Source organism: Ictalurus furcatus, chromosome 17, assembly GCF_023375685.1.
Source record: "Ictalurus furcatus strain D&B chromosome 17, Billie_1.0, whole genome shotgun sequence".
In the NCBI taxonomy this organism is placed as follows: Eukaryota; Metazoa; Chordata; class Actinopteri; order Siluriformes; family Ictaluridae; genus Ictalurus; species Ictalurus furcatus.
The window spans coordinates 17,012,040-17,038,104 of record NC_071271.1 but is presented as its reverse complement, the minus strand read 5'-3'; the positions used below and the strand labels follow the sequence as shown (position 1 = coordinate 17,038,104).

General features: G+C 38.5%; 2 protein-coding genes across 3 annotated transcripts; both read right to left on the bottom strand.

Moving 5' to 3' along the window:
* Positions 1–908: 908 nt before the first annotated feature.
* On the bottom strand, positions 909–5,010 carry rhoub (ras homolog family member Ub). Its single transcript, XM_053646961.1, has 3 exons — positions 4,806–5,010; positions 3,582–3,640; positions 909–1,485 (listed from the first exon to the last, which is right to left on the bottom strand). The coding sequence occupies exons 1-3, from the start codon at positions 5,002–5,004 to the stop codon at positions 1,030–1,032; spliced, it is 714 nt and encodes a 237-aa protein (XP_053502936.1). The 5' UTR covers positions 5,005–5,010; the 3' UTR covers positions 909–1,029.
* A 974-nt stretch (positions 5,011–5,984) lies between these two features.
* Positions 5,985–21,762, bottom strand: rtn2a (reticulon 2a). 2 transcript variants are annotated; one of them, XM_053646964.1, is made up of 8 exons: positions 20,367–21,762; positions 18,576–18,764; positions 11,987–12,194; positions 11,736–11,874; positions 10,863–10,932; positions 9,904–9,950; positions 9,511–9,569; positions 5,985–9,393 (listed from the first exon to the last, which is right to left on the bottom strand). In XM_053646964.1, the coding sequence occupies exons 1-8, from the start codon at positions 20,911–20,913 to the stop codon at positions 9,318–9,320; spliced, it is 1,335 nt and encodes a 444-aa protein (XP_053502939.1). In that variant the 5' UTR covers positions 20,914–21,762; the 3' UTR covers positions 5,985–9,317. The 2 variants fall into 2 exon arrangements, with proteins under 2 accessions (XP_053502939.1, XP_053502938.1); XM_053646963.1 differs by lacking the exons at positions 18,576–18,764; positions 20,367–21,762 and adding an exon at positions 15,569–15,646.
* Between the last annotated feature and the right edge of the window lie 4,303 nt (positions 21,763–26,065).

The following is a 26,065-nucleotide window of genomic DNA, read 5'->3' as shown; positions in this document are numbered from 1 at the left end:
CACCCAAGAGCACTGTATGCACACCACAACCATAAAACTGAGGTGACAGAACTACCACTCACAGTCCTGTGCTAGTCAAATAAATCTGCTCCAACAGTCAAAGATTTAATGAACATACTTGCAACAATAATTATAGAATACAATAAAACACCTGATAAACTTTCTTTGACATCAAAGAGGAACCGAAAGCTTTAATTCGCTGTAAAAAAGTGTTCACATCATTACAGAATGGTACCGTCAACTAGGCTGATGAGGTGACTGAAATCAAGCGCATCATTTACACTACAGTGTTTTTCCATATGAGAAACACTTAACACTCCCAGAAGTCTTGACTGGGTAGCCATCAACAGTAACAGCTGTCAAATCAGTAAAGATGTAAAGGTGACATTATGGTGCCATGAGCTCAAAGATGGGCACTAAAGACATTTAGGAGCATTCCACAGTGTGATAGAAAGGGGGAAAATAAATCACAACGTGAATAGCTCTGAGATCCAGTGTTAAGGAGCAAGTGACTGTCCTTGCAAAACAAAAAAAACAAGAAAAAAACACATTCATACACATTTAACAGACATAAATATAAATCTTGTGCACTTGATATACTGTACACTACTATTCAAATGTTTGAAGTCACCACAGATACAAACAGAAAGTGATACTTATATGATCTTAGTACTATGGAAGTTCATAGGTTATAAAACATTTATGGGGAGAGAGGGGAAAAACAAAACAAAAACAAAAAAAACAAACAAACAAAAAAAAACAGTTGTCGAGAAATGCATCTAGAACTGTAAATGACTGGGATTGATGTTTTAATACAATTCATATCCAGAAAGATTGAGATACTGTGGAAATTCTCATATTTGGAAAGCAATGATCAAATCTGGATTTTAAACATTAAGGTAAGGTGATATTCTATTGTCATATCAATAACACACACACACGATTAGTCCATCTGCTTGAGGCACTGAAGGAGTCAAAAGTCTTTGTCACTTTGTCCATGTGCGTCTATGACTCACAGCTTGGCTCATGTTATTGGATACACACATATTTCTTCCACCAGGCCTTGGAGAGCATCTTCATCTTATCAGCTGTGCTGAGAACCTTGCGTTCCCGCCTGGAGCGTCTGTCAGACTGGCGCAGGCCGGCAGAGATGGCAGCATCAAACACCTCTTTCAGGTTTTTCTGTGTGAGAGCTGAGCACTCTACATATGTCACAGCACCAATCTTGTCAGCGAGGGAGCGGGCATCCTGCTCAGGTACGGGCTGTTCACGCCGCCTTGCTAGCTCGATCAGCACCTTGACATCCTGGCGCAGGTCGCACTGTGTGCCCACTAGCAAGACGGGGGTGAGCGGACACCGCCTCCGGATCTCAGGCACCCATTTCTCACCCACGTTCTGGAAGGAAGCAGGACTGACCACACTGAAGCAGAGGAGCAAGACATCTGTGCGCGAGTAGCAGAAGTGCCTCAGCTTATCAAACTCATCCTGAGAGAAAGACAGAAGATCAGAAGTTAATAACACTATAGTAACATGTGTGACAATCGCTAGTGTGTGTATATGACAACATACTTCAATTATTAAATCCTTTCTGCAAAGACTAATCAAGACATGCAATGTCTGTGTGCCAGGAATGCAAAATTGGGGAAATTCTGATTTGCATATTCATATAATCAGAGTTTCTTGATGAAGGCAAGTGTACAATGGTTTCTCCAATTTTTCTGTTTAACTGGCAGACCATGCAATTTGTTATTCAATAAAGAAACATCTAGTTGCCTTTAAAATGTTGTGCTTTTCTGATAAAGATGATATTAAAAAGATCAATTAACATTTTCTAGTTTCCTATACAAATAAATGTTCCACCCTAATATGCCAAAAACTTATTTGGCCGTAAAGTTTCATATCTTTCTATATAAATCCTAATATGCTCTCGACAAAGTATCAGAAAAAACATAGCATCCTTAATTCAGATCCAGTCATAAAATCCATGTTGGAATTGTAAATCTATCACCAGCACATTATATAATTCACACAAAACAATTAACTTTAACCTCTCAAAGTTGGCCAATGAGGGAACCTCCCACAAGTACTGCAGAACACACTGTTCAAGCAGCAATCTTTTTAAACTCTGCCAAGGCGTGCAGCTCTGGCACACCCTTCCTTTATATTGTGCCAATCAAGTAAATTAACACTATAGGACCACAAAGCTTTAAAGAACAGTGCGTTCTTCAGGATTTAAGAGGCCGACTTAGCCTGGCACTGTGAAGAGCTTAACCCTTCCCTTTCCACTCTTAGATTTTAATTGCGTTTCTGAATCAAGATTTTCCTTTCACTTTGAGTGTGACACCTGAGAGTGGGAAAGATCTCTTATCTACCAACTGTGTTTGCAAACGCTTGCCTTCCCTTACTGTATTAGAACATTTACAAGTTGTGTGTTGAAAGGGCAGAGCCATGTACTGGTTAACTCATACAGTACACATAAATGATTTATAATTGTTTGCAGTGTGTGAGAGTTTCAAAACAGATTCAATGCTGGGGGGGGGGGGGGTCAAAAAAAAAACAAACCCAAAAAAACAAAAAAAACAAACAAAAAAAGGTGAATGCGAAAAGCTTTTCATATACCCGTAATGGGCACATACCATATTAAACTTAGACCTGTTTTCACTGGCTTTTGATAAACATTTTTTCATAATTGCCACAGCTCAGAAACAAACAATGGTAAAGGAATAAACTTGGCAAAAGGAACTGAGCCTGCAGGCAAAACTGGTGGTTGAACATTTCTTCTTCATAGCCTGCGTGGCTCACACACAGCAAGGCAGAGAGGAGAGAGACAGCTGAAAAACTTTTTTTCTTCCACCTCTCTGTGGTTGCCACACGATACGCTGTCCTCTCTGATCCATTTTAATTATCTGGGTCTTGCCTTCCATCACTTCTCACTCATTTCAAATCCCCTCCACATTCTACACTCCTCAGCTACAAAAAAAACAAAAACAAAAACAAACCCCAAACACTTATTTCATGTGAGAAAGCTAGGAGCTTTCACCATCAGGCACTGAAAATGGTTCTTTAAGGCAAAACCAATGCAACTATATATACTCAAAATATGCTCTAAAAAAAAAAATAAAAAAAAAAAAAAAAAGGTACATCAGTGGGTATTTTAGGTCCCATGTAATATGTACACTACAGAAATCAAGGGCATACCATTAACAGGAACTACCCTAATAGTTATGATAATAGTTTGCACCTTGAAATAAGTTGAGTACTTATTCCCTCTGAGAATATGAGAATAGTACTACAGGGTCAGTTCAGGTTTATTAGGACAGTACACTTCCTCTCCAGGTTTCAATTGCAGTCAGTATGCTTGTGAAACATCTTTTTTGTGGCCTTGACGGCCCCGAAGTATCTACAGCTGAAACACTGCACTCCCTTCATGAACAACCCCCACCCCCCCAGACAGGGAGACTACACATAACTTCAGGTGCTGTCTGGGGGAGTCACTGAGAACAACTCTCCACTCGGAAATGTCTGAACAGTCTGCTTTGTCTGATGATATGGTGCACACATCAGCAGACGGCAGTCTTTACCTGTCCAGCAGTGTCACATAGTTGCAGTCGCAATGGCTGTCCATCAACTTGTACTACCGCTGCAGAAGACAGAGAGAGAGAGAGAAAGGAAAAAGAGGTGAGGCAAATTTGCATCCTATGGCCATCACACACAGATTTACATGCATTGATTCACCTGACCCAGTAAGCCAGTGTGCTCGAACATTCTCTGCTCAAATCAAAACATATCTGGCGAACGAATCAATGTAAATGTAAACTATAAATATAATATATTCGGATTAATCGGTAAAATTCTAATAAGTGAATCTTTAAGTCAAGGTCCAGACTAAACACAACGAAAAACAAAGAGTAAGCAGTCTGCAATCGCACAGGGAAAGAAATATTCAACCTGGTGAACTCTGCCTGCATATACACAATGACTTTTCCTACAGATACAAAGTAAAACCCGCCGGCTTTCTCACTTGGCAGGCTGCATTGTGTAACTGCGCTCAAATCCGAGTCATCTGATCTGCCTTTGATTGTGCCCTTTTCCCTCTGAAGTGCCACCTGTGCTCTTGCGTAAGTGAGGCAGTTTCGAGATGTCAGATCTAGTTTAAAATGCTGGACTATTACATCACTCTCTACGGCAGGAGGGGGGTTCACAAACTTTCCGTAGCCCCTATCCCAGTTAAAACAAACAAACAAACAAAAAAAACAACAACCCCAAAACAAAACAGTTTGAAACGGGTCAGCTTAGATCATTAAGCACATTAGATCAATGAGCTTCTTATTCTTGAACTTTCCATCAAGAGAAGCCAAACCAATTTAAAGCAAGTTGAATCATACAGCACTCTTCACAGTTTTATCTGAACTGCAAAATCAATTACACTCAATCAATGATACTACTGAGATATTGAGATATATATAGGTAGGTAGACAGACACAGAGACAGACACAGAGACAGACACAGAGACAGACACAGAGACAGACACAGAGACAGACACAGAGACAGACACAGAGACAGACACCACTATCCAAACTGAACCCAACTTTGTGCAAGTCACAGAAACGTGGCCAAGGGTTTATAGGGACTTTACTGACTCAAAACTTACATATTGGTATTAAGTCAACAAGATAAGGGAGAAAGTGTCAAAACAATGCTCCTAACAGAAGGTGAGATCATGTATTTTGCTGACAATTATTCAGCATCCCAATAACACCTGCTTTATAATATTCCTCATCTCAAAATGCGCTGCGTTTCCTTACCGGAGAAGTTGTCGAAGGCTGTAGGGACGTATTTGGTGGGATAGCCGTTAGTCGTGTAGCTGACCACCAGGCTCGTTTTGCCCACAGCTCCATCCCCGAGCAGCACACACTTCAGCAGCCGCTCCTGCGAGCACGACGGCCGGCTGCACTTCGGATTATGCGGCGGAACCGGAGGAGCCATTAAAGGATTATAATCCATCTGCGGTTCAAAAGGCTTTACGCACGAAAGACTAATGAAATTAAGGACGAATGGAGCCTCAAGAAGGGTCTCAGTGTCGAATAATCATGATTCCTCCAGCAGTGAGGCTGTGATTACTCTTCGCTTGCCATTTTGCAGTGTTAAAATCCACACAGTCACAACCTCCATATAAACACACCGCTCAGTAAACTAGCTGCACGCGATACAGCAGCGTTTAAAACGATTACATCATTTGAATAGCCCCACCCCCCAACTATGTCCACCTATAACAAGCTTTAAATCAACTCCTAATTAGACTGTCTCCTCCCATCTTTTTTACACCACAAGGTTTGAAAAGAAGCGCGCGTGATGGTTGGTCATTAGTATTGACTGCTAGGGTTCACATGATAAACGGATTTCCACTCATATCAGAAAGATCAGAAATTGAACCTGTTGAAAGTGTACATCAATACAGGATTGTTTTGCAGTTTTCTTCCAAACAATCATTAATCATTGTTCTTTCCAAAAATATATGCTTTAATATGGATAGATTATTATTATTTTTTTAAACACCCAATGAACCTCTGTCTAAAAGTTGATCAATTCAAACAACATTTATGTTAGTAAGGAATAAAACACAAATGTGGGTGTCCTATTAAAGAAAAACAATAAACCTTCCACGTTCTGAGTTGATTATTTTCCAAGAACAGCCTGTCCCGAAGTGCTTTATTATCTGTATAGACAATGACTCTTATTAAAATCCCTATACAAATACAATTTAATTAAACATTCGCATTCAGGATCCATAAAATATCTCTCATATCAGGCTACAAATATGTGCATGCAAAATATTGCACCGAGCATGTGTATAGGTCGTAGGCCATTGCTTAGAGCACATTTGGTTCACACGCGTGTGTGTGTGTGTGTGTGTGTGTGTGTGTGTGTGTGTGTGTGTGTGTGTGTGTCTCCATCTGGTGGAGACTCTGTGTGTGTTCTTATAAATAATGTGGAGGAATTGCATCATCTGGTTTATATATTATTAATAAGAATGCAATCAAGAGATTAATATTTTATACTTGCAAAAACAATCAGGTGGTGAAATGATTGTAACACGTAGCCTACTCTAGTCTCTGTGACAGAAATATCATTTAATGTTGTGCATGTAGGTGAAAATAAAAAGGCCACTTGTATTTTTTCTTCAGTGTTTATTTCCAACATATTATTGCAAGATTCAAGATTTGTCTTTGCTTTCTGAAAATACAAAAAAAAAAAAAAAAGACTAGATTTTAGGATAAGAGAAGAGATAAAGAGATGTAAATACAGCAAAATTCCCAACACTTTGAGCATGGTATTCATCTCCAGTCCTAAAGAGCTGCAATCCAGTAATGTTTGATGATTTTCCTGCTCTAGCACACCTACTGGTATATTAAATCCATTGTCTGTGAACAGGAAAATCACCGAAGCATGCCGGACTCCAGTTCTCCAAGACTAATTACACTGTGCTCTAGGGCTAAATATAACACTGGCAATTTTGCTGCACAGGGTCTTGTAAGATACAGAAAAAAATTTATTATTTGACTGACAGTCATTCTAGTACTGGTAAAGTATTTAGTTTATTGATTTAGGAGAATATGAGGATCGATTGAAAGAGTAGCACAGAATGGTGGAAGTTCTTTGGGCACAGCAAGCAACCACAATATCTCTCTAGTTACACTGAAAGCATTCTTACAGTATATAAATTAAGATTACAGTATACCTCAAATAAGCTGTCAGTGATAGACAGCAGTGTCCGTAGGACAGGGACAACACTGATTATCAGGTCTGCTTTATAGCTGTTCACAGCTCTATTGGGAGTTTATTTGGACAACAAAAAATGTGTACTATCACCAGGCCCAGATCTTACACCACACAGTTAAGATAATGTTTAAAAAAAAAAAAAAATTAAGGCAAGCAAAAAAGATAAGGGCCCAATTTAAGATTTGAGAGAGAAGCTTGATCGATATGCAATGACACTGTGTTACGTTCTCTGATGACTCCGCTCGGAAGAGTTTACAACACAGAAGAGTCACGATTTCTGTTATAGGTCACACCTGGCACTGAGTGAGCTTTACTGGGATTGCAGCAACACTGGATGTCTAGTCCAGAAAAATGTTATTATTTATGACTAGACAAGATTTCTTTTAGACAAATCATAAGCACTGTAATACAAATCATACCAATGTACCATTTTACCATTAGGAAGGAGTCACAAATCAGGCTTCGGGTCAAAGCGGCAGCAGTAACTAACAACACTCATTCAACCTTCCGCTTACTATTTGTAGTTGATTGTATCTATGTTTACACTTTAGAATTATAGCATACTCATCACTATTTTAATGCATGTAAATACTGCACCTTATTATTACACACCTCTGCAATAGATGAACAAAGAGGTTCACTTATATTTATTGTTCTTGTTCCCTGGTCCTGAGGTACCCCCCTCCTGTCCTGCACCCAACACACCTGATTCAACTAATCAGTTAATTAGCAGCCCTTCCTTTTGGTCAAAGTGGGTGTGTTAGAGCAGGGAGTGAAAATAAGTGGTGAGTGCACTAGATAAATGTGAAAATGTACACTATATGGCCAAAAGTTTGTGGACACCTGACCATCACACCCATATGTAAGCCCTCCCCAAACTGTTGCCACTAAGTTGGAAGCACACATTTGTAATTGTCTTTGTATGCTGCAGCATTAAGGTTTCTCTTCACTGGAAGTACAGGTGCCTCATCAGAAATTTAGAATATGATATAAAAGTTAATTTTTTTCTGTAATTTAATTGACAAAGTGGAACTTTCATATATTCATAGATTCACTACACATAAAGTGAAATATTTCAAGCCTTTTTTTTTGGTTTAATCTAGATGATTACAGCTTACAGCTCATGGAAATCACTTCATTTCTGATTTATAAATTCTTCATTCTAATATTTTGAGATATTGGATTTTTGATTTCCATGAGCTGTAAGCCATAATCATCAAGATTAAAACAAAAGAAAAAAAAGGCTTGAAATATTTCACTTTATGTGTAATGAATCTAGAATATATGAAAGTTCCACTTTTTCAATTAAATTACAGAAAAAAATGAACTTTTACACAATATTCTACATTTCTGATAAGGCACCTGTAAGAGGCCCAAACCTGTTCCAGCATGACAATGCCCTTGTGCACAAAGCTAGCTCCATGAAGACATGTTTTGCCATGGCCAGAGTGGAAGAACTGGAGTGTCCTGCATAGAGCCCTGAACTCAACCCCACTGAACACCTTTGGGATGAACTGGAACGCTGACTGAACCCCAGGCCTCCTCACCCAACATCAGAACCTCACTTCACTAATTCTCTTGTGGCTGAATGAACACAAATCCCCACAGCCACATTCAATATCTAGTGGAAAGGTTTCCCAGAAAAGAGGAGGTTATTATAACAACAAAGGGGAACTAAATCTGGAATGGGATTTTCAAAAAGCACAAAGGGTGTGATGGGTGGGTTTGCACAAACTTTTGGCAATATAGTGTATCTCAATAAGGAAAGTTTCACTTCAGAGATTCAGAAAGATGGTCGTGTATACATGGTGTGTGTCTAATGCAGTGGAGTTTGTACACACTTAGAGAATTTAGGATCCTTTGGTTGTCCCTTATTTAACCAAATAACCATAAAGGAAACCCTTAAGAGTGCAGTCAGATGCACCCTTTCTTCACTACAGAAATTCAAATAGCACAAAGGGAAATGTTGGAAAAAGAAAATGACACTGGAGTTTTAATAGATCTCATATCTCAGGATGTAACAGGATAAATCCACAAGATCAAAATTGCACATATGTACATGTGAACACATATACACATGCCATTCTCATTAAAACTGTCAAAAGTGAAGGATGATTCAGTAAACTGGTCCTGGAGTTTCTTGAATTTGGCTCATCATAGTGCAAACTCCAGTCTCTTGTGTTTAAATGTTCTTGTGCACCACCTCATACTGTATGTTCAAGTTTGTTGGTTCGATGATGTCGTCAATTTCCTTTTTTCCAGACAACTTTCAGAAATCCACTGATTGCGCTAGAGGCCCTGCTGCTTTTGTTTGTCGTACAGCAGAATCTCACCCTGCATCAAAAGAGTCCTCTTAAACTCTCCAAAAACAAATCCTACCTCCACTCCTCCCATGCACTTTTTCTGACACAGTATCTCATTAGTCCCTGCTCTATTAAATCTGAAAGTGGTGCTCTGAAAAACAGACTTGATTAAGACATCAGAGTGACAGCCTATTGCTCCGCCCTAATTTTCTTTCACTCCACCTCTGAGACGCCTCACTGGGATTTGGGTTTGGCACCGCCTGGGGTGGGGTCAGGGGCGGGGCCACCACCCTGAGCCAATCGCTTCAGGCTGCAGTGGAAAAGAGAAAGTTGCAGCATTGCACAAATTCACTTAAATTATTATTATTTAACATTTTAGAAACAATTTATGTGTTGTTCAAGAGACAAAATGAATATGCAAACTCACATGTCCTTAATGTTGTCAACATGAGCTTGGACTTTTGCAACCCAGTTGTCCAGTTTTTCCTTAGTGGAAAGTTAAAAGTGCTGTAAGTATTTACATCATACGTTCTCAGCTGTGGGGTTGTGACCCTTCTGGCCGCCCATAGAGTGGTTAGTTAAAATAAAAAGTAGAGTATTTCTGCACAGTATAGTCAAGGTTTCTAGCTAGAAACATTGCAAGATACAATATTCATGCTATATGTTGCAGTGTATGCCCATAATCTGCACATGGGCAATATTTCATTATATAGCTTACTTTAAGAATCTCATTGGATTAACAACTTGGTGATCATATACCAAACACCTAATGTATCATGCTTGGAATAAGGCAGGTTAAATAAAAATATATATATAATACCTGGTGCCGACTGTAGAAGAGGGGGACAGAGAAGACAGCAATCACGCCTGTGGAAAAACCCAGAAGATTCACTGTCACTGGTGTTATAACCCTGCTTTTGTTTTTACATTCTATCTGTAGCTGTAACCATCAAACATTTTCAAATAATCTATCAAGTACCATCTTGAATATTTTAATATCTCTAAGAACAGAATATTTTACAGAATAGCATCGCTCAAGATGTATTTAATTAAAGATGTAATAAAAGCATCAATGTTTAATTTACATTTACATTTATTCATTTAGCAGACGCTCTTATCCAAAACGACTTAAAAATGAAGAAATACAAGCAAAATTTGATTTAAGCATCAGTGTTTTTAGCTTATTAACCGTGCATTTCGATTTGAGTACTTCAGAGTTTTTGTCGAACGTTTTAGTAGATGAAAAACTGTTTTTGTTTATAAGCGCACAGAATGTGTGAGACTCTGAAGTGTAATGATTTAGGCATCCCAAAGTAAAGAAGAAGATATTTAAACATGTCTTGGTTTATTGACTGTATGTAAGGTAAGGGGAACCCCCCACGTTTTAATAAATATTTTGCAGAACTGCAAATTTAAACTGAAATTTGTTGCTTCAAATTAGAAATGTAAAGATATATATTTTTTTTTTACTAGAGCTAAACATTAATGTACACTTTTTTAAATCAAAATGTAAAACTTCACACATTTACATGCTGGCTTGTTTTGATTTTATTTGACATAGAGAGCTAGATATAGATACAGTATAGAGTTCTGTGAGGAATTTTTCATTGGCATGAAAAAGTAGGATACACAAAGAGTTGCCATATTAATACTATTATTAATTATAGTATAAGTAGTAAGTACTTTTTTTAATGAAAATATTGATAGAAATTATTGAATATTTGTTGCAGAATTAAAATATTTCTTCATATGAAAAAAAAAAGGGAGTTGTGGTCATACCAATAACGAGCAGAGTAAGGCCATTGCAAAGAGCTCCCAGATACGTCACCAGATACATCAGCAACAGGAACTGCAAATGGAAAAGGAATTAATTTAACCACTATACATAAAAGTTCAAAGTTACACTCGACTGCCTCACGTTACTGTCCCACTCTGCCCAAACCCTAGTCTTTGGAGGGATTTGTGATGGAAGATAATATTAAACACTGATGAGCCTGTCAATCAAAAAATAGAGTCTCTCTGAATATCAGTCAGTGTGTTTATTCCAGTGCAACCAACTGAAACTAGATACCTCTCTAACCCTCTACTTTTGGAGTGTCCCATGTCACATACCACACAGGTCAGAACAGGGGGTCCTAGGTTTCGGTGCCTGCTAAAAGTGTTTCCATGCCTCACTGAACGCAGTACTGGGTGCAGAGATTTAAGTTATATGGTGACTTAGTTTAGTTTATCCATGCATGTATTTTACAAGAAAAAAAAACAATTAACAGAATAGGGTTGTGAGAAAAGCATTTATTTATTTTTTTTATTTTTTAAATTTTTTTATGAAACTGTACTTTTAAGGGTTGGGATTTTTTTGGCTTCTCTTGAAGTCAGAGAAGTAGCATTTTGTCTGTGCTCAGAGGGGTCTTGAAAGGTTGTACATGGAATGTTGTACTACAGTGGGTACAAAGATACAACTACACAAGCAGTTTGAATGCTATGAAAATCAAACTGAGCACAAAAGGGGGAAAAAATTGGTCTACATCCAGCCAGACTAGCAATGCGCCAGGGATAACTAACAAATTATGCTTTTTATTACACAAAATCCCACAGGTTCCAGAACAGTTATGCTGCCTTCTTTAACAAATGTTTTCCATTTATGAATCTCACCTTGAGAGAGTCAAACAGGCTAGCTACGAAGACCAGACGCTTCAGTGTGTCTACAGCAGCAAAGCACAGGAATATAGCTCTCTGCATGTAGTGCTCAGCTTGGTCTCCAGACAGACCAATGTCCACATCCAGATAAGTCCTGTAGAATGTAAATCCAAAACAGACTCACCTAATGTGTCCAGTTAGTACATACGTCATTACAGTCCCTAAGGGTTTAAGACAGAAAAAAAATGAGAAGGGGTGAGACTCACTGGAAGGGGTGTGCTGCATCTCTGAGCTGCAGAGCATGCAGCAGTTTGCAGTAGATGCGCACAGAAATGGTGAAGCACACAATGGCCAGCGAAACAGTGGCGAGCACAGTGATGATACTGAGCTGGAAGAGAAACAGCAGACCCACCACCAGGCTGGTGAACACCATGCCTGTCCTCTCGGTGTCCTTCCAGTAGATCAGATCCATTACTGAAGGAAACAGGGACATGGAAACAGAGAAGAAGTATGTACAGTAGATTAATGTAGGCAGCCATGGTAAGGCGCTCAACTCTGAACAATGGGAATATTTTCACCAGAAAATGATAATCATGCTACCACTGACCAGACATTACTTGGGTTGTGGACCACAGCAGTGACACTGACATTCACAGCTTTAGAGGCATTATAGTAAATATTGCACTGGTATAAGTGTATGAGATCAGGCACCACAGCATTTCTTGCTGGGGATTTTAAAGACATGTTTTACCTCACGGCCACTTTATTAAAAACCAACCTTGTCAAACTGGTCCACATTTTAGATAGCCACTTTATCATTGCACAATTCAGGGAATTAATTGACATCAGTGTCATCAGGTTTTCTGACTATAACAGCACTATAGTCTACATCTCAGTAGTGACACTATGGTGTTTCAAAGTCCCAGCAACACTGATCCACTGCTCGCTCCAGGGCAATAATATGCCAGCACTAAGTTAGTATCACAGCATTACACAAAAACCAGAATGGCCCTCCATCCAAGATGGTAGTACTATTGTAGTCCCTCAGTGGTAGATAAGGGCTGACAAATTGTGCAACAGTCAATAATTGCATACCTATAAAATGACCTACATAGGAGATGTACATGATAAAATGGCTGGTGAATGTAACTATAAGTTAAAATGGAGAGGTAGCAAATAAAGTACTTTGGTACCAAATAGGCATGAGATATAAAACTGTGAATACATTAAAATATTTACAATTGCCAAAACATCCATTCTGCTTATTCCCACCCACAATATTTCCGAAGAATATACCTGAGTGAGCAGGGACACCGAGGACGGACTTTAGGGTTCACTGGGGCTAAATATAGCCTCCAAAGTAAGGGTGGGAAATGCAGAATTAAACTATAGCTACATAAAGCTTCCAAAATAAAGTCTGGTGCCATAGTGTGATCAAGACCCGCATTCATACAGTGACATTTTCCCTGCATTCAAACTTCTCAGTTTGATCCATTTGTGGAAGGAAAATCATGGGTGGGACTCCTAAGATAGTATATTGCAGTGATAATGATTAATTTGTCTTTCAACTGGATCCTTTCGGTGATACTTGGCATTCAAATTCCAAAAGAGACATGCACAACACGTGAATGTTATTAATGGCCTTCTAGCCACATTTCCTTGTCTGGATGGATTACTGAGGCACAGCTAGTAGATGACATGCAGATGACACCTAACTAATCTGTTGCGAATTACCTCAGCGGTAATGCCATTCGCGCCTGGCCTTCGTACGTGAGTGACGGTGTGCAACAGCAGATTGAACATTTATAATCAGCTACTGTAAGACACTGAGTTGGCATACACCTGCCTGTTGTCTAAACAGGTGGCCATGCAGGCTAATTTCACATGGCTAACTTTAGTCAGCACACACTCACATCAGTCTGTGCATCTGCACATTAAAGCCCAGTCAGGAATAGCTAACAACATGATTAATGTTTACTTGTTAACATATGTTAAATGTTAAAATTTAATTTGCTATTACAGTACACATCTGGTATATAGTATAGTTATTTGCTTCTTTATTTTATAATTTGCTATTTCTTGGAGCAGTTATGTTTAAGGATTTTTCCATTTAGTATTTGATACTTATTTAAAATAAATGTTTGCTATTTTTCTATTGCTATTTAAAAGCATTTCTTTGTGTACTAGCAGTGTCTTTTTTTCTCCTCTTCCTTGTTAAATAGTTATTTTTATAGATGTTAGATAAGAACATAATTGAAAGTCCTTCATGGTTTTGTTTGTTTGTTTGTTTATTTGTTTTTTCTTTTAAATGTAGAACTGCTACGTGTTAGCAAACAAAATATTGTGACACATATTGTTTATCGTCTGCGACTGGCATCCTATCGTGGGGATAGGATGGGGACAGCTCACGGATGTACTGTATGAATGAATCAAATATTTTGTATCATGAAAATGTCTTCAAACATCATGTGATTTGGCCATATCGCACACTTTTCTCCATTACTAGATAAAGGAAACTTAATTAAAATGATATGAACTATTTGTTGGCCAGTTTTGGTGTCTTTACAGAAAGTGTCTTTGGTGTCTTTTCATTGCAAATACATAGGTAATGCATTTGCTACTTCACCGTGATTTGTGAACATTCATTATACTCTTCTTAGATGGTGATATTTATGACATGATTCATTTATTAGCGCTTCTCTGATAACAAGACACTGTTTTAAAACCTGCCTTACCTATGCTTTCGATATGCTTCATAGATTTCAGATAGGTCAAATGTCTATAATGGCTGCTTTTCTTATTATCTGAATTACATGTTTGTGCATCTGATTGGAAACTCTGGTTAAGATGTTGGACTACTGATCGGATTACTGATCGAAAGGTCATGAGTTCAAGTCCCAACACTACCAAGGCTCCACTGCAGTACCCTTGAGCAAGGCCCTTAACCCTAGACTGCTCAGTTGTATAAAATGAGATAAATGTAAGTCGCTCTGGATAAGGGTGTCTGCCAATTGCTTTAAATGTAAATACTGCTACAGATTTGTGCTGAGTTTCCCCAAAGCATTATTAATTGGTTGAGCAGGCAACTGCTTTTGGGAAACTGGGCCCTGCTAGATAAAATGCACTTTAGTTTTCATGCTCCATTCACACTGCACAAGGACTTTGCATTTTGATGTTCATTCTCAAACATCTGCAGGCTGGTGTTATATATGCTTAGAAAACACATGTGATCTCAGTAGGTTCACCAGTATACATTTAGATTAAATCAAAACATATACCATTTAAAACATGAGTACAGTAGATAAAGCAGCAGAGAAAACCAGTGCTATGAAGATGTTAGTCACAGTAAGACAATATAACAGCCTCACACTTTTATTTATATCTTGTTATGTGTGTCCATATTTATGGCTTAATGAAATGACAGAAAAATAAGTCCAAGGCCAGCTACAGCCCTTAATCCCTTAAAACATGCCCATCACATACACATACACATGTACACGCCCATACACTAATGAAAAATCTTTCACTCTCTTGAATCCTTTGATATTTGGATTATTTCATGACAGTATTACAGCTCCCACAGTCATCTTCTCCAACCAACAACACAGAGTCAGAAGTGAGAAAAAAGCCAAGACAAACTCAACTGCAAATTCTGCACTCCCACAAGAGACCAAATTTCCAAAGTTCCCAAAGCAAGTCGAGTCAGTAGAGAACTGAATCTAGATCGATGTAGAGTCCAGATTGAGACTTACAGATTCTTTTAGGCTTATTGTTTGTTTTTTTTCTCATCGGTAACAATAAAGTAGGCTCTCAACTCTACTATTTTGTGTACATTCAGGATTCCTCACCTTTGCTGGCCATTTTGTGAGCCGATGGAGGGTGAGGACTCTCGTGCCTGTCTCTGTCTCCCTGCTCTGCTCAGACTGATGGAGCTTTTTTGGCCTGCACTCTGCTAAAGACAGCCCCCCAACCCACTGGCTAAAAATAGCACAGCTCCATCATGGCCGTCCTCAACAAAGAAGACAGAGGTGGTTTTACATGTACACAAGAGGGGGACATAGAGGCACATTCACAGATACACACTATGTACAACTGACAGTGAGACATGCCAGATATAGACAAGTATTCCGTATCAATAACAAACCATACGAGCAAGGTCTTTAGGACATGTGGTATGTCACCTGAAGTTGCAGATGATGTCAATTTGTTTCATATAAAAAATGCCTGTATTGCTGTGGAAGGTTTTATTCATTGTACAGATCCACAGGGGAAAGAAAGCTTTCATCCTTGTAACACGAGAGTGGATTCCATATTGAATATTTCACTGCTTTCCACCTCATGTCTGCCTCTACACAGCCACCATGTTGGATCTGGCATGTATGTACTGTACAGTATGTACACACTCCATCTCTCACTATTGTGTGTGTGAGTGCGAACATTCAAGTAGCAGCAGAACCCCACAGTTAGACCATCATCCCAGCAACCTCTTGGGAGTGTTGCCTTGGTGACCAAATGAAGCTTTGTTGGCTACAGCATATTCACCTCTCACTAGTGTTAGGAATCCTGAAGGGAAACCTCCCTCTCACTTCTTTTCAGCATGCTGACTGTATGGTTTTGGTGCTTTCTGTAGATTGGGGTCTCCAGGCTTGTTCAGAAAGTTCCAGCATAGCTGCAGGATTTCAATCCAGCCAAATAAGAGCTAGAGCTAACAGTCAACTATGATTAACTGATTAAACAAGTGTAACAACTGTGGGCCCCTGCTTGGCTGGAAGAAAAACCTGCAGCCACACCAGTGTTTTGTGGATAATATTTGATAACCCCTGCTAAAGGGTATAACTGGCGAATTAGTGTCAGTGTTCATTTATGAGTAATCAGGTCCAACTGAGTAAGAATGATGGACCATAAAGATACAGTACATACAGTAAAATTAGACAAATAGCAATAATAAAACAATAATGATATTTACAAAAAGTTAAACAGCAATACACTTCTTCACTAAATGGTAAATGGTCTGCACTTATATAGCGCTTTTATCCAAAGCGCTTTACACTGTGTCTCATTCACCCATTCACCCACACACCAATGGTAGCAGAGCTGCCATGCAAGGCACTAACATGCCATCGGGAGAAACTTGGGGTTCAGTGTCTTGCCCAAGGACACTTCGGCATGTGGAGTCATGTGAGCCGGGAATCGAACCACCAACCCTACGATTAGTGAACAACCCATTCTACCAACTGAGCAACAGCCGCCCCACTAGCAGACATCAAACATGCATTGGAGTTCCAAAAACATGCATCGGAGAGTACAGACCAAAGTTGTGTCCCAAATGACGTACTATACACTTAAACTATGCACTATGTACTCTATCATCTTGTGTGTGAATTTTAGAAGGGTAGTATCATCTCAAATAGAACACTAGCGGATTTTTACTAGCCGGAAGTATAAGCCGTTTCCCAGGCGATGGGACATGACGTCAAACGCATGCAATGCAATGCAAACGCATGCAATTAGCATTAGCAGAATACCCAGAGTCATGGAAAATAGATTACTTCAGTTTCCTGTTTATGTCAGCGTTACCTTTTATTCCCGACATAACCACAGTCACCATCAGACAGAGGCATAATTGTCAAGTGACAGCGGAAAAAAGTGTGTGACCCAAGTCCTCTAAGGCATGGGAGCATTTTATATTAAATGCCGCAAAGAAGATCGTAACCTGCAAACTTTACAAAGCAGAGTTTGTATAGCACAGAAGCACAACAGTGACGCACGAGCACAAACTTATGTTTATATCCAAAATACTCCATAGTCTGCAAGGGGTTGGGGAAACTGGTGCGAGTTGCTTAAAAGGTTTAGTTTAATTCAAGTTGATTGTTATTATGTGCTGTATTTGCACAATTACAAACTCTAATTGGAAGAAGCAAATTAGTTCTTACAATTATTTACTGAAACTTTAAAACTGTAAAATATGAAGTTTTTATGTTTCCTATTTTTCATGTTACAATTTTTTTTGGTGAACTCTATTGTTTTTCACAGTTTTTTAAATGCAAAAAAACTTTTTTTGCTAGCAGTTTGTCAGCAAACCTATATCTTGTGATATGTATCATGTATTACAGAAATGTCTTTATGTATTGCAGTATGTTTTTTTTGTCATATTACGAGAGACAAAGTCTGCAGTCCAGGCTGAGGTAATCAGTGCTATGAGCTATTTCCTCTGAAGGTTAAGCCATCCAGGGAGAACTGTGAAGCGTCTATGTAGCAGTTTTTTTTTCTTATTTAACAATTAACAATTGTTAATTGTCACACATCGGCTAATCTACTGTACCAACAAAATCGTGTAAACATTAAGCTCAAGTAAAATAACCCTGTATGTAATTGCCTGTTCAGTAAATGTTTTGTTGTGTACTACTACATGATCCTGCTTCATTTGTGTTCTAATGATGAACAAAAGTCTTATGGGTTTGGAACAACATGAGGGTGAGTAATTGATGGCAGAATTTTCATTTTTGGGTGAACTATCCCTTTAAAATCGGTAGAAGTCAGTTGTCCTTCATATAAATATATATATATATATATATATATATATATATATATATATATATATATATGTATATTACATACAATTTACTGTTAGCAATTTAAGCCACTGTAATGTAGTAATGAATTTTGGGAGCAAAGTCTCCATCAGGATGATACCTTAAATGATGACCTTTCAGAAAGGCTCTTCAAAATAAATGTTTCTGACCCTATAAATGGCTGCCTAACCCTAACCCTCAAAGTGCCCTGTGTATCCTTCATCCCTTCAAAATGGACCACACTGATTGACCACCAATGTTTAGTCTATATGTTTAGCCTTACCTGAGATCTGGATATGTATCGTCGTCCCCTCTGATAAGTTAAGTGTAGAGAACCACTGTTCCCTGGTTGGCTCTTCCTGAGTGTTTTGAATAATGGGATTTTGTGATGTATGTGACGCTTCTTCCTCAGTCTGGGATGTGGCTGTGGATTCTGTGCCAACATATGGCTCTGATGCATGAAGCTGTTGAGCTGTGGAGTTAACGAAAGGTAAGAAGCTACCACTACTTAGATGGAAATATTTGAATGCAGCTAGAACAAGTATTATAGTACCTAAACAGGCAACAACATGAAACTGAGTTTATCTTATATATTGTATATACTACATACTAATAATCAAGTGATTTATATAAAGCCCCTGTCAACATAACGTTTATCTTGAGCTTGTTTCACTGATTGTGACGTGATTCCTTGTCCAAATCAAAATTTTGCACATCATGATGTCAGCTCTTTGCATTACAGGAACTGATGACCCTGGTCTGGACTCTGATCATTGCACTTTTTGCTGTAAAAGTTTAGTCTCTGCTTAATTAGCCTGGAGCTGTTGTGGTGTTCTCAACATGATAGGAGGCACTTCAAGCTCATTGTAAACCAGAAACTATTTAATAAGGACTATAGGTTAGTGCAATAAGTGTAGCTTTTTAAGTAGCTGAATGCAGCAATCAAGAGCATATAAAACACAATTTAAAAGTTTTATATCTCTTGCTGTTAGTGCAATGCTACTTAAAAGGTAGGAAATACCGTTTGACTCGCAACAACTTGGTTAAAACCAAAAATGTTGCGGAAATGTTATCACATTTTAATTTCCACCCCTTTCTACCTCATTATGGGTATAATTAAACTGTAGCTAATAACATATGCAGCCTTTTTTGAATCTACGCTTGGTAAATACATATTAACTGATGTGTGTAATATCACAAAGAGTTTTTAACATTTAAAACTATGTTGACAGAGGCTTTAATCCATAATTTACTGTATATCATACACTATATGGCCAAAAGTATGTGTACACTTGACCTTCACACTCATATGTGGTTCTTCCCCAAAGGTAGAAGCACACAATTGTATAGAATGTCTTCAATCCCTTTACTGGAACTGGGAACTGGGATGAACTGGAACACTGACTTTGCCCCCGGCCTTCTTGCCCAACATCAGCACCCAACCTCACTAATACTCTTGTGGCTGAACGGGCACTAATCCCCACAGCCAGTGGAAAGCCTTCCCAGCAAAGTGGAGGTTATTATAACAGCAAAAGTGGGACCAAATCTGGAATGGGATGTTCACCAAACACATATGGATGTGATTGGTCAGGCTTACACATACTTTTGGCCATATAGTCTTACTGATCTTACTAATGTCTTACTGATCCATAGCAAGCAACATACGTAATATTACATTAGATAAAATCCACTGCTTTAAATAGTACATTAATAATATCATTGTTTTGTTGTTTGAGTTTTGGCTGTCATCAGGTCGGTTGAGTAAGAGAGTAACTGAGTGAGTCAGATGAAGTCATTTTTTAGTTTTACGCTGTAGTGTATGTGAATCATATCAGATCACCTGTCAGAAAGCATCAGGCAGCTTAAGCGCACACACATTCACACACATATCTGTATAGTATGAACATTCAGAAATGGCACATACTATGCCTAGTTATAACAGCTGAATTAATGTCTAATGATATATTTATGCATATTACATAAAGTCTGGCATACTAAGATATTCCTATTTAATTTTTCCAAAACTCATCATGGACTTAGTGTATTGTTTGAGGTCTGAGGTGTGATCTCATACCTTCATAACTATCTGTAACGTAGCACGTCTCCTGTAATGTGATCTCCTCCTTTTCTCCCTGCAATTCTTCATCAGCAAAGTACTCTATACCCTGACTGGATGACTCTAGAGTCCGATTGTGGCTCTCCACTGGTTCAGGAAGGTTTTCCACAACCTGCTGCTCCTCCTCTCCACTCATGAAGGCAAGGGGGTCCCACTCAACAGCGGGGGAGTCTGGAGGTAAAAAGGTTTCCACAGTGTCCATACGGCGTAGTGAGCCTTGTCTTCCTCTGCCTCCGGTTCTCCGTCGGCCAGAGTCTCTCCGGCCAGAGCTCTCGCCCTCTGAGAAGGCAATGTATGAGAATGTGAGCTCGAAGGAGTTCTGGCGGGGGGTCCCCCACATGGAGGAACTGCTGAGGTCATCCTCAGGGCCTTCTTCATCCTCAGACCACTCCCGTGCTGTTAGGAGCTCCGGGAAATCTGACTCCTCATTACCACCTAGGGCGGAAAAGTGAGTAGTAATAGTAGGGCTGGTAGCAGCATAGAGCAGCACAAAAGGTCTGGACATGATGGAAAAAAAAGCCACTGTGTATATTAATAATCTGTTTTACAAACAATCCTAAACACTTCAGTGAGTCATATAATTTATATGATGTAAAGTACTCAAGTTCAATGCAAATCTGTTCAAAAGATGCACCATAGGCAACGTACAAAAAAAGATGAGTTAATTAGTTGGTTGATTAGTGTGTGTGCACACTCGCATTAGCTAAGCAGCATTAGATAGCCAGCTACTTTAACACAGTACTGCACTAATGCTGCACTAATGCTGCCAGCTAAGTAGTTATCTTAGCTAATATTATTTCTCCAGCAAGTGCCAAGTCAGCTACAAATTAAAACCAAGCAGTAGCAACAGTATGCTAACTATTATATTGTGTAAACCAGTTGCTAGCAAGTAGGACTGTGACTAATGATTAATCTGTCGATTATTTCTTCAATTAATCGATTAGTTGGATTAAAAGAACATTTTTATTTTCTGTATTTTTTTACAGAAAATATTTCACACTCCGCCCGATGTTGTCCTTCAAACATTGAAGGCTATGAAAAAGGTATTAAATATATTGATGTGGGCTATGCTATAAATTGTGCAAAGGATTGAAAAAATATATTAACATTATATTTTGAAAAAAACAAAAAAAAACAAAATGATTGTCCACAAGCCTTAAAGCACAAGTTAAATCACTATATTAAAAATGCTAAAACAAAAGTACAAACTAAGTGATAACTGGTAAGAGGCTGAATGTTCTGCAGTAACACACACATATTCACTCATCTGAACACAGTAACATCTTAATTTATTCCGTAAATGTATGACACTTCTTACATTTACATACAATTCCATATTATAACCCCATTACAGTTACTGCTCTCATTAAAAACAATTACTTCTGTTTTTAAATATAGCATCGAACAACATATTTGATCAAAATGAATATTTTAGTCAAAGTGATTGCGCTTCCTTTCTATTGCACGATGTTTGATTGACACGCATACGTGGACTTGCGTGCGTTCAGTGAAGTTTAACGGAGAATCACTCGCTGTCAGGACGAGTCTTTATGTAAATTGGAAATACTGGTGTGAATTTCTAATATTTACAGATAAGGATATAAATGTAAAAATGCCATTTCTGTGCTGAAGAAAACATGTCTGGAACACATTAAACAGCACACACATCTGACCCAACAAGCCATGTTAATACACTTACGAGTTTGTTTGAACCACTTAATATAAAACATTCTCATGTTTTAGACGACCTGGATCGTGCACTTTTCCCGCAGCAGCTCACTCTGTGACCTCCGCTGTTTTTCACGTGTTTTATTCATAGAAATGCGTTTTTCCCCATTGTGAACGCCACTGACGGAACTAATCCATAATGAAATTTGTTTTCGATTATTTTAATTAACGATTACATTTTATCGATTAGTTGTTGCAGCATTACTAGCAAGTGTTAACCCTCGCGCTCTCAGATTGGTGTCTATTGTTTAACAGAGGGAGATTGAGTTACTGAATAGGAATACTGTATTCATGTTTTTAAACTCCTGTCAGGAGATATTACTCATGAAATGTCAGGAAATGGTATACAGATGTTTATATATGTTAATATAAATCCAGATTTAACTCTGGAAAGGGTAAAGTAATCCTTACCATCTGTACAGGGAGGAGTGGAGTCAGGTGTTGAGGAGACAGAGCCAAACTCCTCTGAAACAGAAGGGCACAAGTTATTCCCAAATACTGACTCTGGCAACAGCCGACAGACATACTGTATCCAAACAACATATATCTGTTTACATTTAACATTCTATCTCCTTTAATTATACTGGTTCTGAGCTATTTTACAGAAATAATGAAGCTTTGACATATTAGCTTAAGAACACACAGATATTTGCATCAAACATTCCGTATAGGTTACTGTCATGTGCATGCAGATGTAGTGTGTAAAGCAAAAATATTTTTTTTTAAGTTGTTGTAAAACACCTAAATAGTACATATTTGCTATTTTTTTTAAGAGGAGGCAAATAGTGAAAATTTGTGTGCATTATGTTTGGGGTAAAAGATAATGTGGGCTGTTATTCTGAATAGCTAGAACTTTTTCCGTTAATATTTAATGCTTTCCTGGAAACACCTTTATGAGACAACAGAGAAGTAAGAGTGGAATGATATCATAAAATATTGATGTTTTTTAATAATTATAATAACTTCTTTCAGATGCAAACAGGCCACAATGTCACATTGTTACGATACAGGCCTACTTAACATAGTCCATATTGAGAACAATGAAGTTTAATGTAATGTTCCTAATTATGGGTTAAAGAGACTTATCAACAGTAGATGAAAATTACCCCAACTTTTATCTGTTGTTGCGTCTCCAAGTTGCACCTACACAATACACCTACATAGCAAAACACCTGGCTGTAGTTCAGTTTCTGTAGTTTAACATATGCTGTGTTAAACTACAGAAACTGAACTACAGCCAGATGTTTTGCTATGAACATTGGGTTTCTGACAAAGCTGTAGACTAATAACAATAAAATGGCATTCAACCATAACCATATGTCATACACTGTATAAACTTCACAGTCACGGGAGGGTAAAATTGTAATATCATGGTAAAATGGATTGGCACCCTGTCCAGGGTGTACCCCACATTGTACCCGATGCTCCCTGGGATAGGCTCCAGGTTCCCCGTGACCCTGATTTACGTCATCAAATTGTAATCGGTTCGTGAGATCGGCCAAATTTAGAGACTACCGATCGAGTGTGATTAATCACGGGCTGATCGTTCGGAGCATCAATATTTTCTAGCTGCTGGGATTGGGGGGTTGTTGTGGGGATAGTGTCAAAGGTACACCTTTTATACCTTTTAACCATCAAGGGGCATGTAGTGCACCTCTAAAGCTTTACTCTAAATGGACACTATGTCTACATCCACAGCATTATATACAGCTAGCCTTTTTTTTCAGTTAGTTACAGTTATATAGCACTTTTCTAGACACTCAAAGCTCTTTATGGGGGGATCTCCTCAACCACCACTAGCATGTATGATGCAACAGCAGCAGCATTTGTGCACCAGAACGCCCACCACACACCAGCTATTAGTGGAGAGGAGAGAATGATGTAGCCAATTCAAGGATGGAGATTATTAGGGGGCCATGATAGAAGTTCGCCAGTTAACTCACAAAGTTCAAAGTTATGCCCCTACTCTTTATGAGGAGTGTCCTGGGATTTTTAATGACCACAGAGAGTCAGGACCTTGGTTTCAAGGTCTTATCAAGAAGACTGTGCTGTTTTTACAGTATACTGTCCCCCTCACTATACTGGGACATTAAGACCCACACAGAACATATGAGCACCCCTTGCTGGCCTCCCTAATACCACTTCCAGCAGCAACCTCAGTCTTCTTCGGGGGTCTCCCATCCAGGTACTAGCCAGGCTCAACCCTGCTTAGCTTCAGTGGGAAACCAGGCAAGAATTGCAGGGATATGCTCTGGCATACATGGCATCCCTGGCATACCTGGCATACCTGGCATAGCCTTTCCTATATTACATGTGTATGTAATAATACATTTTCTAGAAGCTGTTTTTTGATTATACCCTGTTGCTTTAAATATGAAAGGCTCCAGTTTATATGCAGGATACAGTACACTGAGCTGTACATTACATGCATAGGAGAGGCCTTACTGTAAGTGAGACAAAGCACACACAGCACCCATGGACCCACCCGTTAAGTACAGTTCAGTGTAAATTAAAACAAGTAATAAAATACTAGGACAGTACACAGACTACTATTTATGCTATAAGACAAGTGATGTACTCCTGGAATATGTACACAGTACAGAGGCAAACATCAGCACTACAGCATCAACACAAACAAATTGGCTAAACTAGGCATCTTTACAAGTGTGGAAAGAGATGAGCATGATGATGCTTTACCATATTTTCTACAAAGATAGCTGGAAACTAAGAGCTCTTAAATACGACCATACCATATTAAATAACATGCCTTTTTTTAATTAATACTCTAGTATACACTCCTGTTTAATGCACTGTTTAGGGTCGCTAGTATGCATGTTTGTACATAACTAGAATAATGCATGTACAGGGAGGGGATGATGCTAACATGCTGCTGATGGAAAAAAAAAAAAAAAACCACACACAACAAAGATACTCACTGCAGTGGGAGAATCCTAAAACCTGACCCATGCTCCATCAAGACGCTGCTGGGCCTGACCGCTCCTCTCTCCCCTCTCCGGCGCCCTCCAGATGTTCACTCATCCGCTGGATCTCCTCTCCTCTTTCCGGATCCCTCACATTCTGTCTTTCTTTTCCTCCTTTCTTCTCCTCCTCTCCACCCATCCTGTAACGCAACACTGGCTCGCGCTCCCCCACGCTGTCTGTAAGGGTTGCCAGATTGGTACATTCACCACATGTTAGGTTTGTGACGTTTTGTGGTTTGTTTCAGTCTATGGAGTACTTTAGCACTATGATGAACTGCAGAGGATAATTTTATATATATATATATATATATATATATATATATATATATATATATATATATATATATATATATATATATATATATCTGCTGATTTTTGTGCTGTTTAAAAGAAAACTCCTTTAATCTTGTGATCTGAGATTTATTTTATTATTATTATTTATATATTATTATTATTATTATTTTATTTTTTTGTAATGAAATTCGGAGTTTACTTTTTCAATTTACCCTTCTTCAACACTTTCTATTTACACTTAGCTAAAGAGAGCGATGCAGCAGCGCTTTACTCCTTCCAGCTCTCTCACCTACTCGTCTGTATACTCTGCACACACAGAGCAGATCCCAAAGCTTCAGTTTTCATGCTAATTCCACCATCAATGTCTAATGCATAATGTCATCGTGTTTGTCATCTTGTAAATCTCTAGACAAACTGAGCTAGCTGAATCACTAAACACATCACTGGTAATATTAACATGTATCTATAATATTATTAATATTAAAGTTTTCCCTCAATTGCCAACTGATTTCGATAATAATTTGTGTCCCTTGTTTATTTCAACATTTTACTTAAGAGTCATGCGCAGGACTGTTTTTAAAACCCTGTTCCTGCCTCCTTTACAAAAACCCCACACACACTATTGTATAAATGATCAAATATACTGCTCACTAT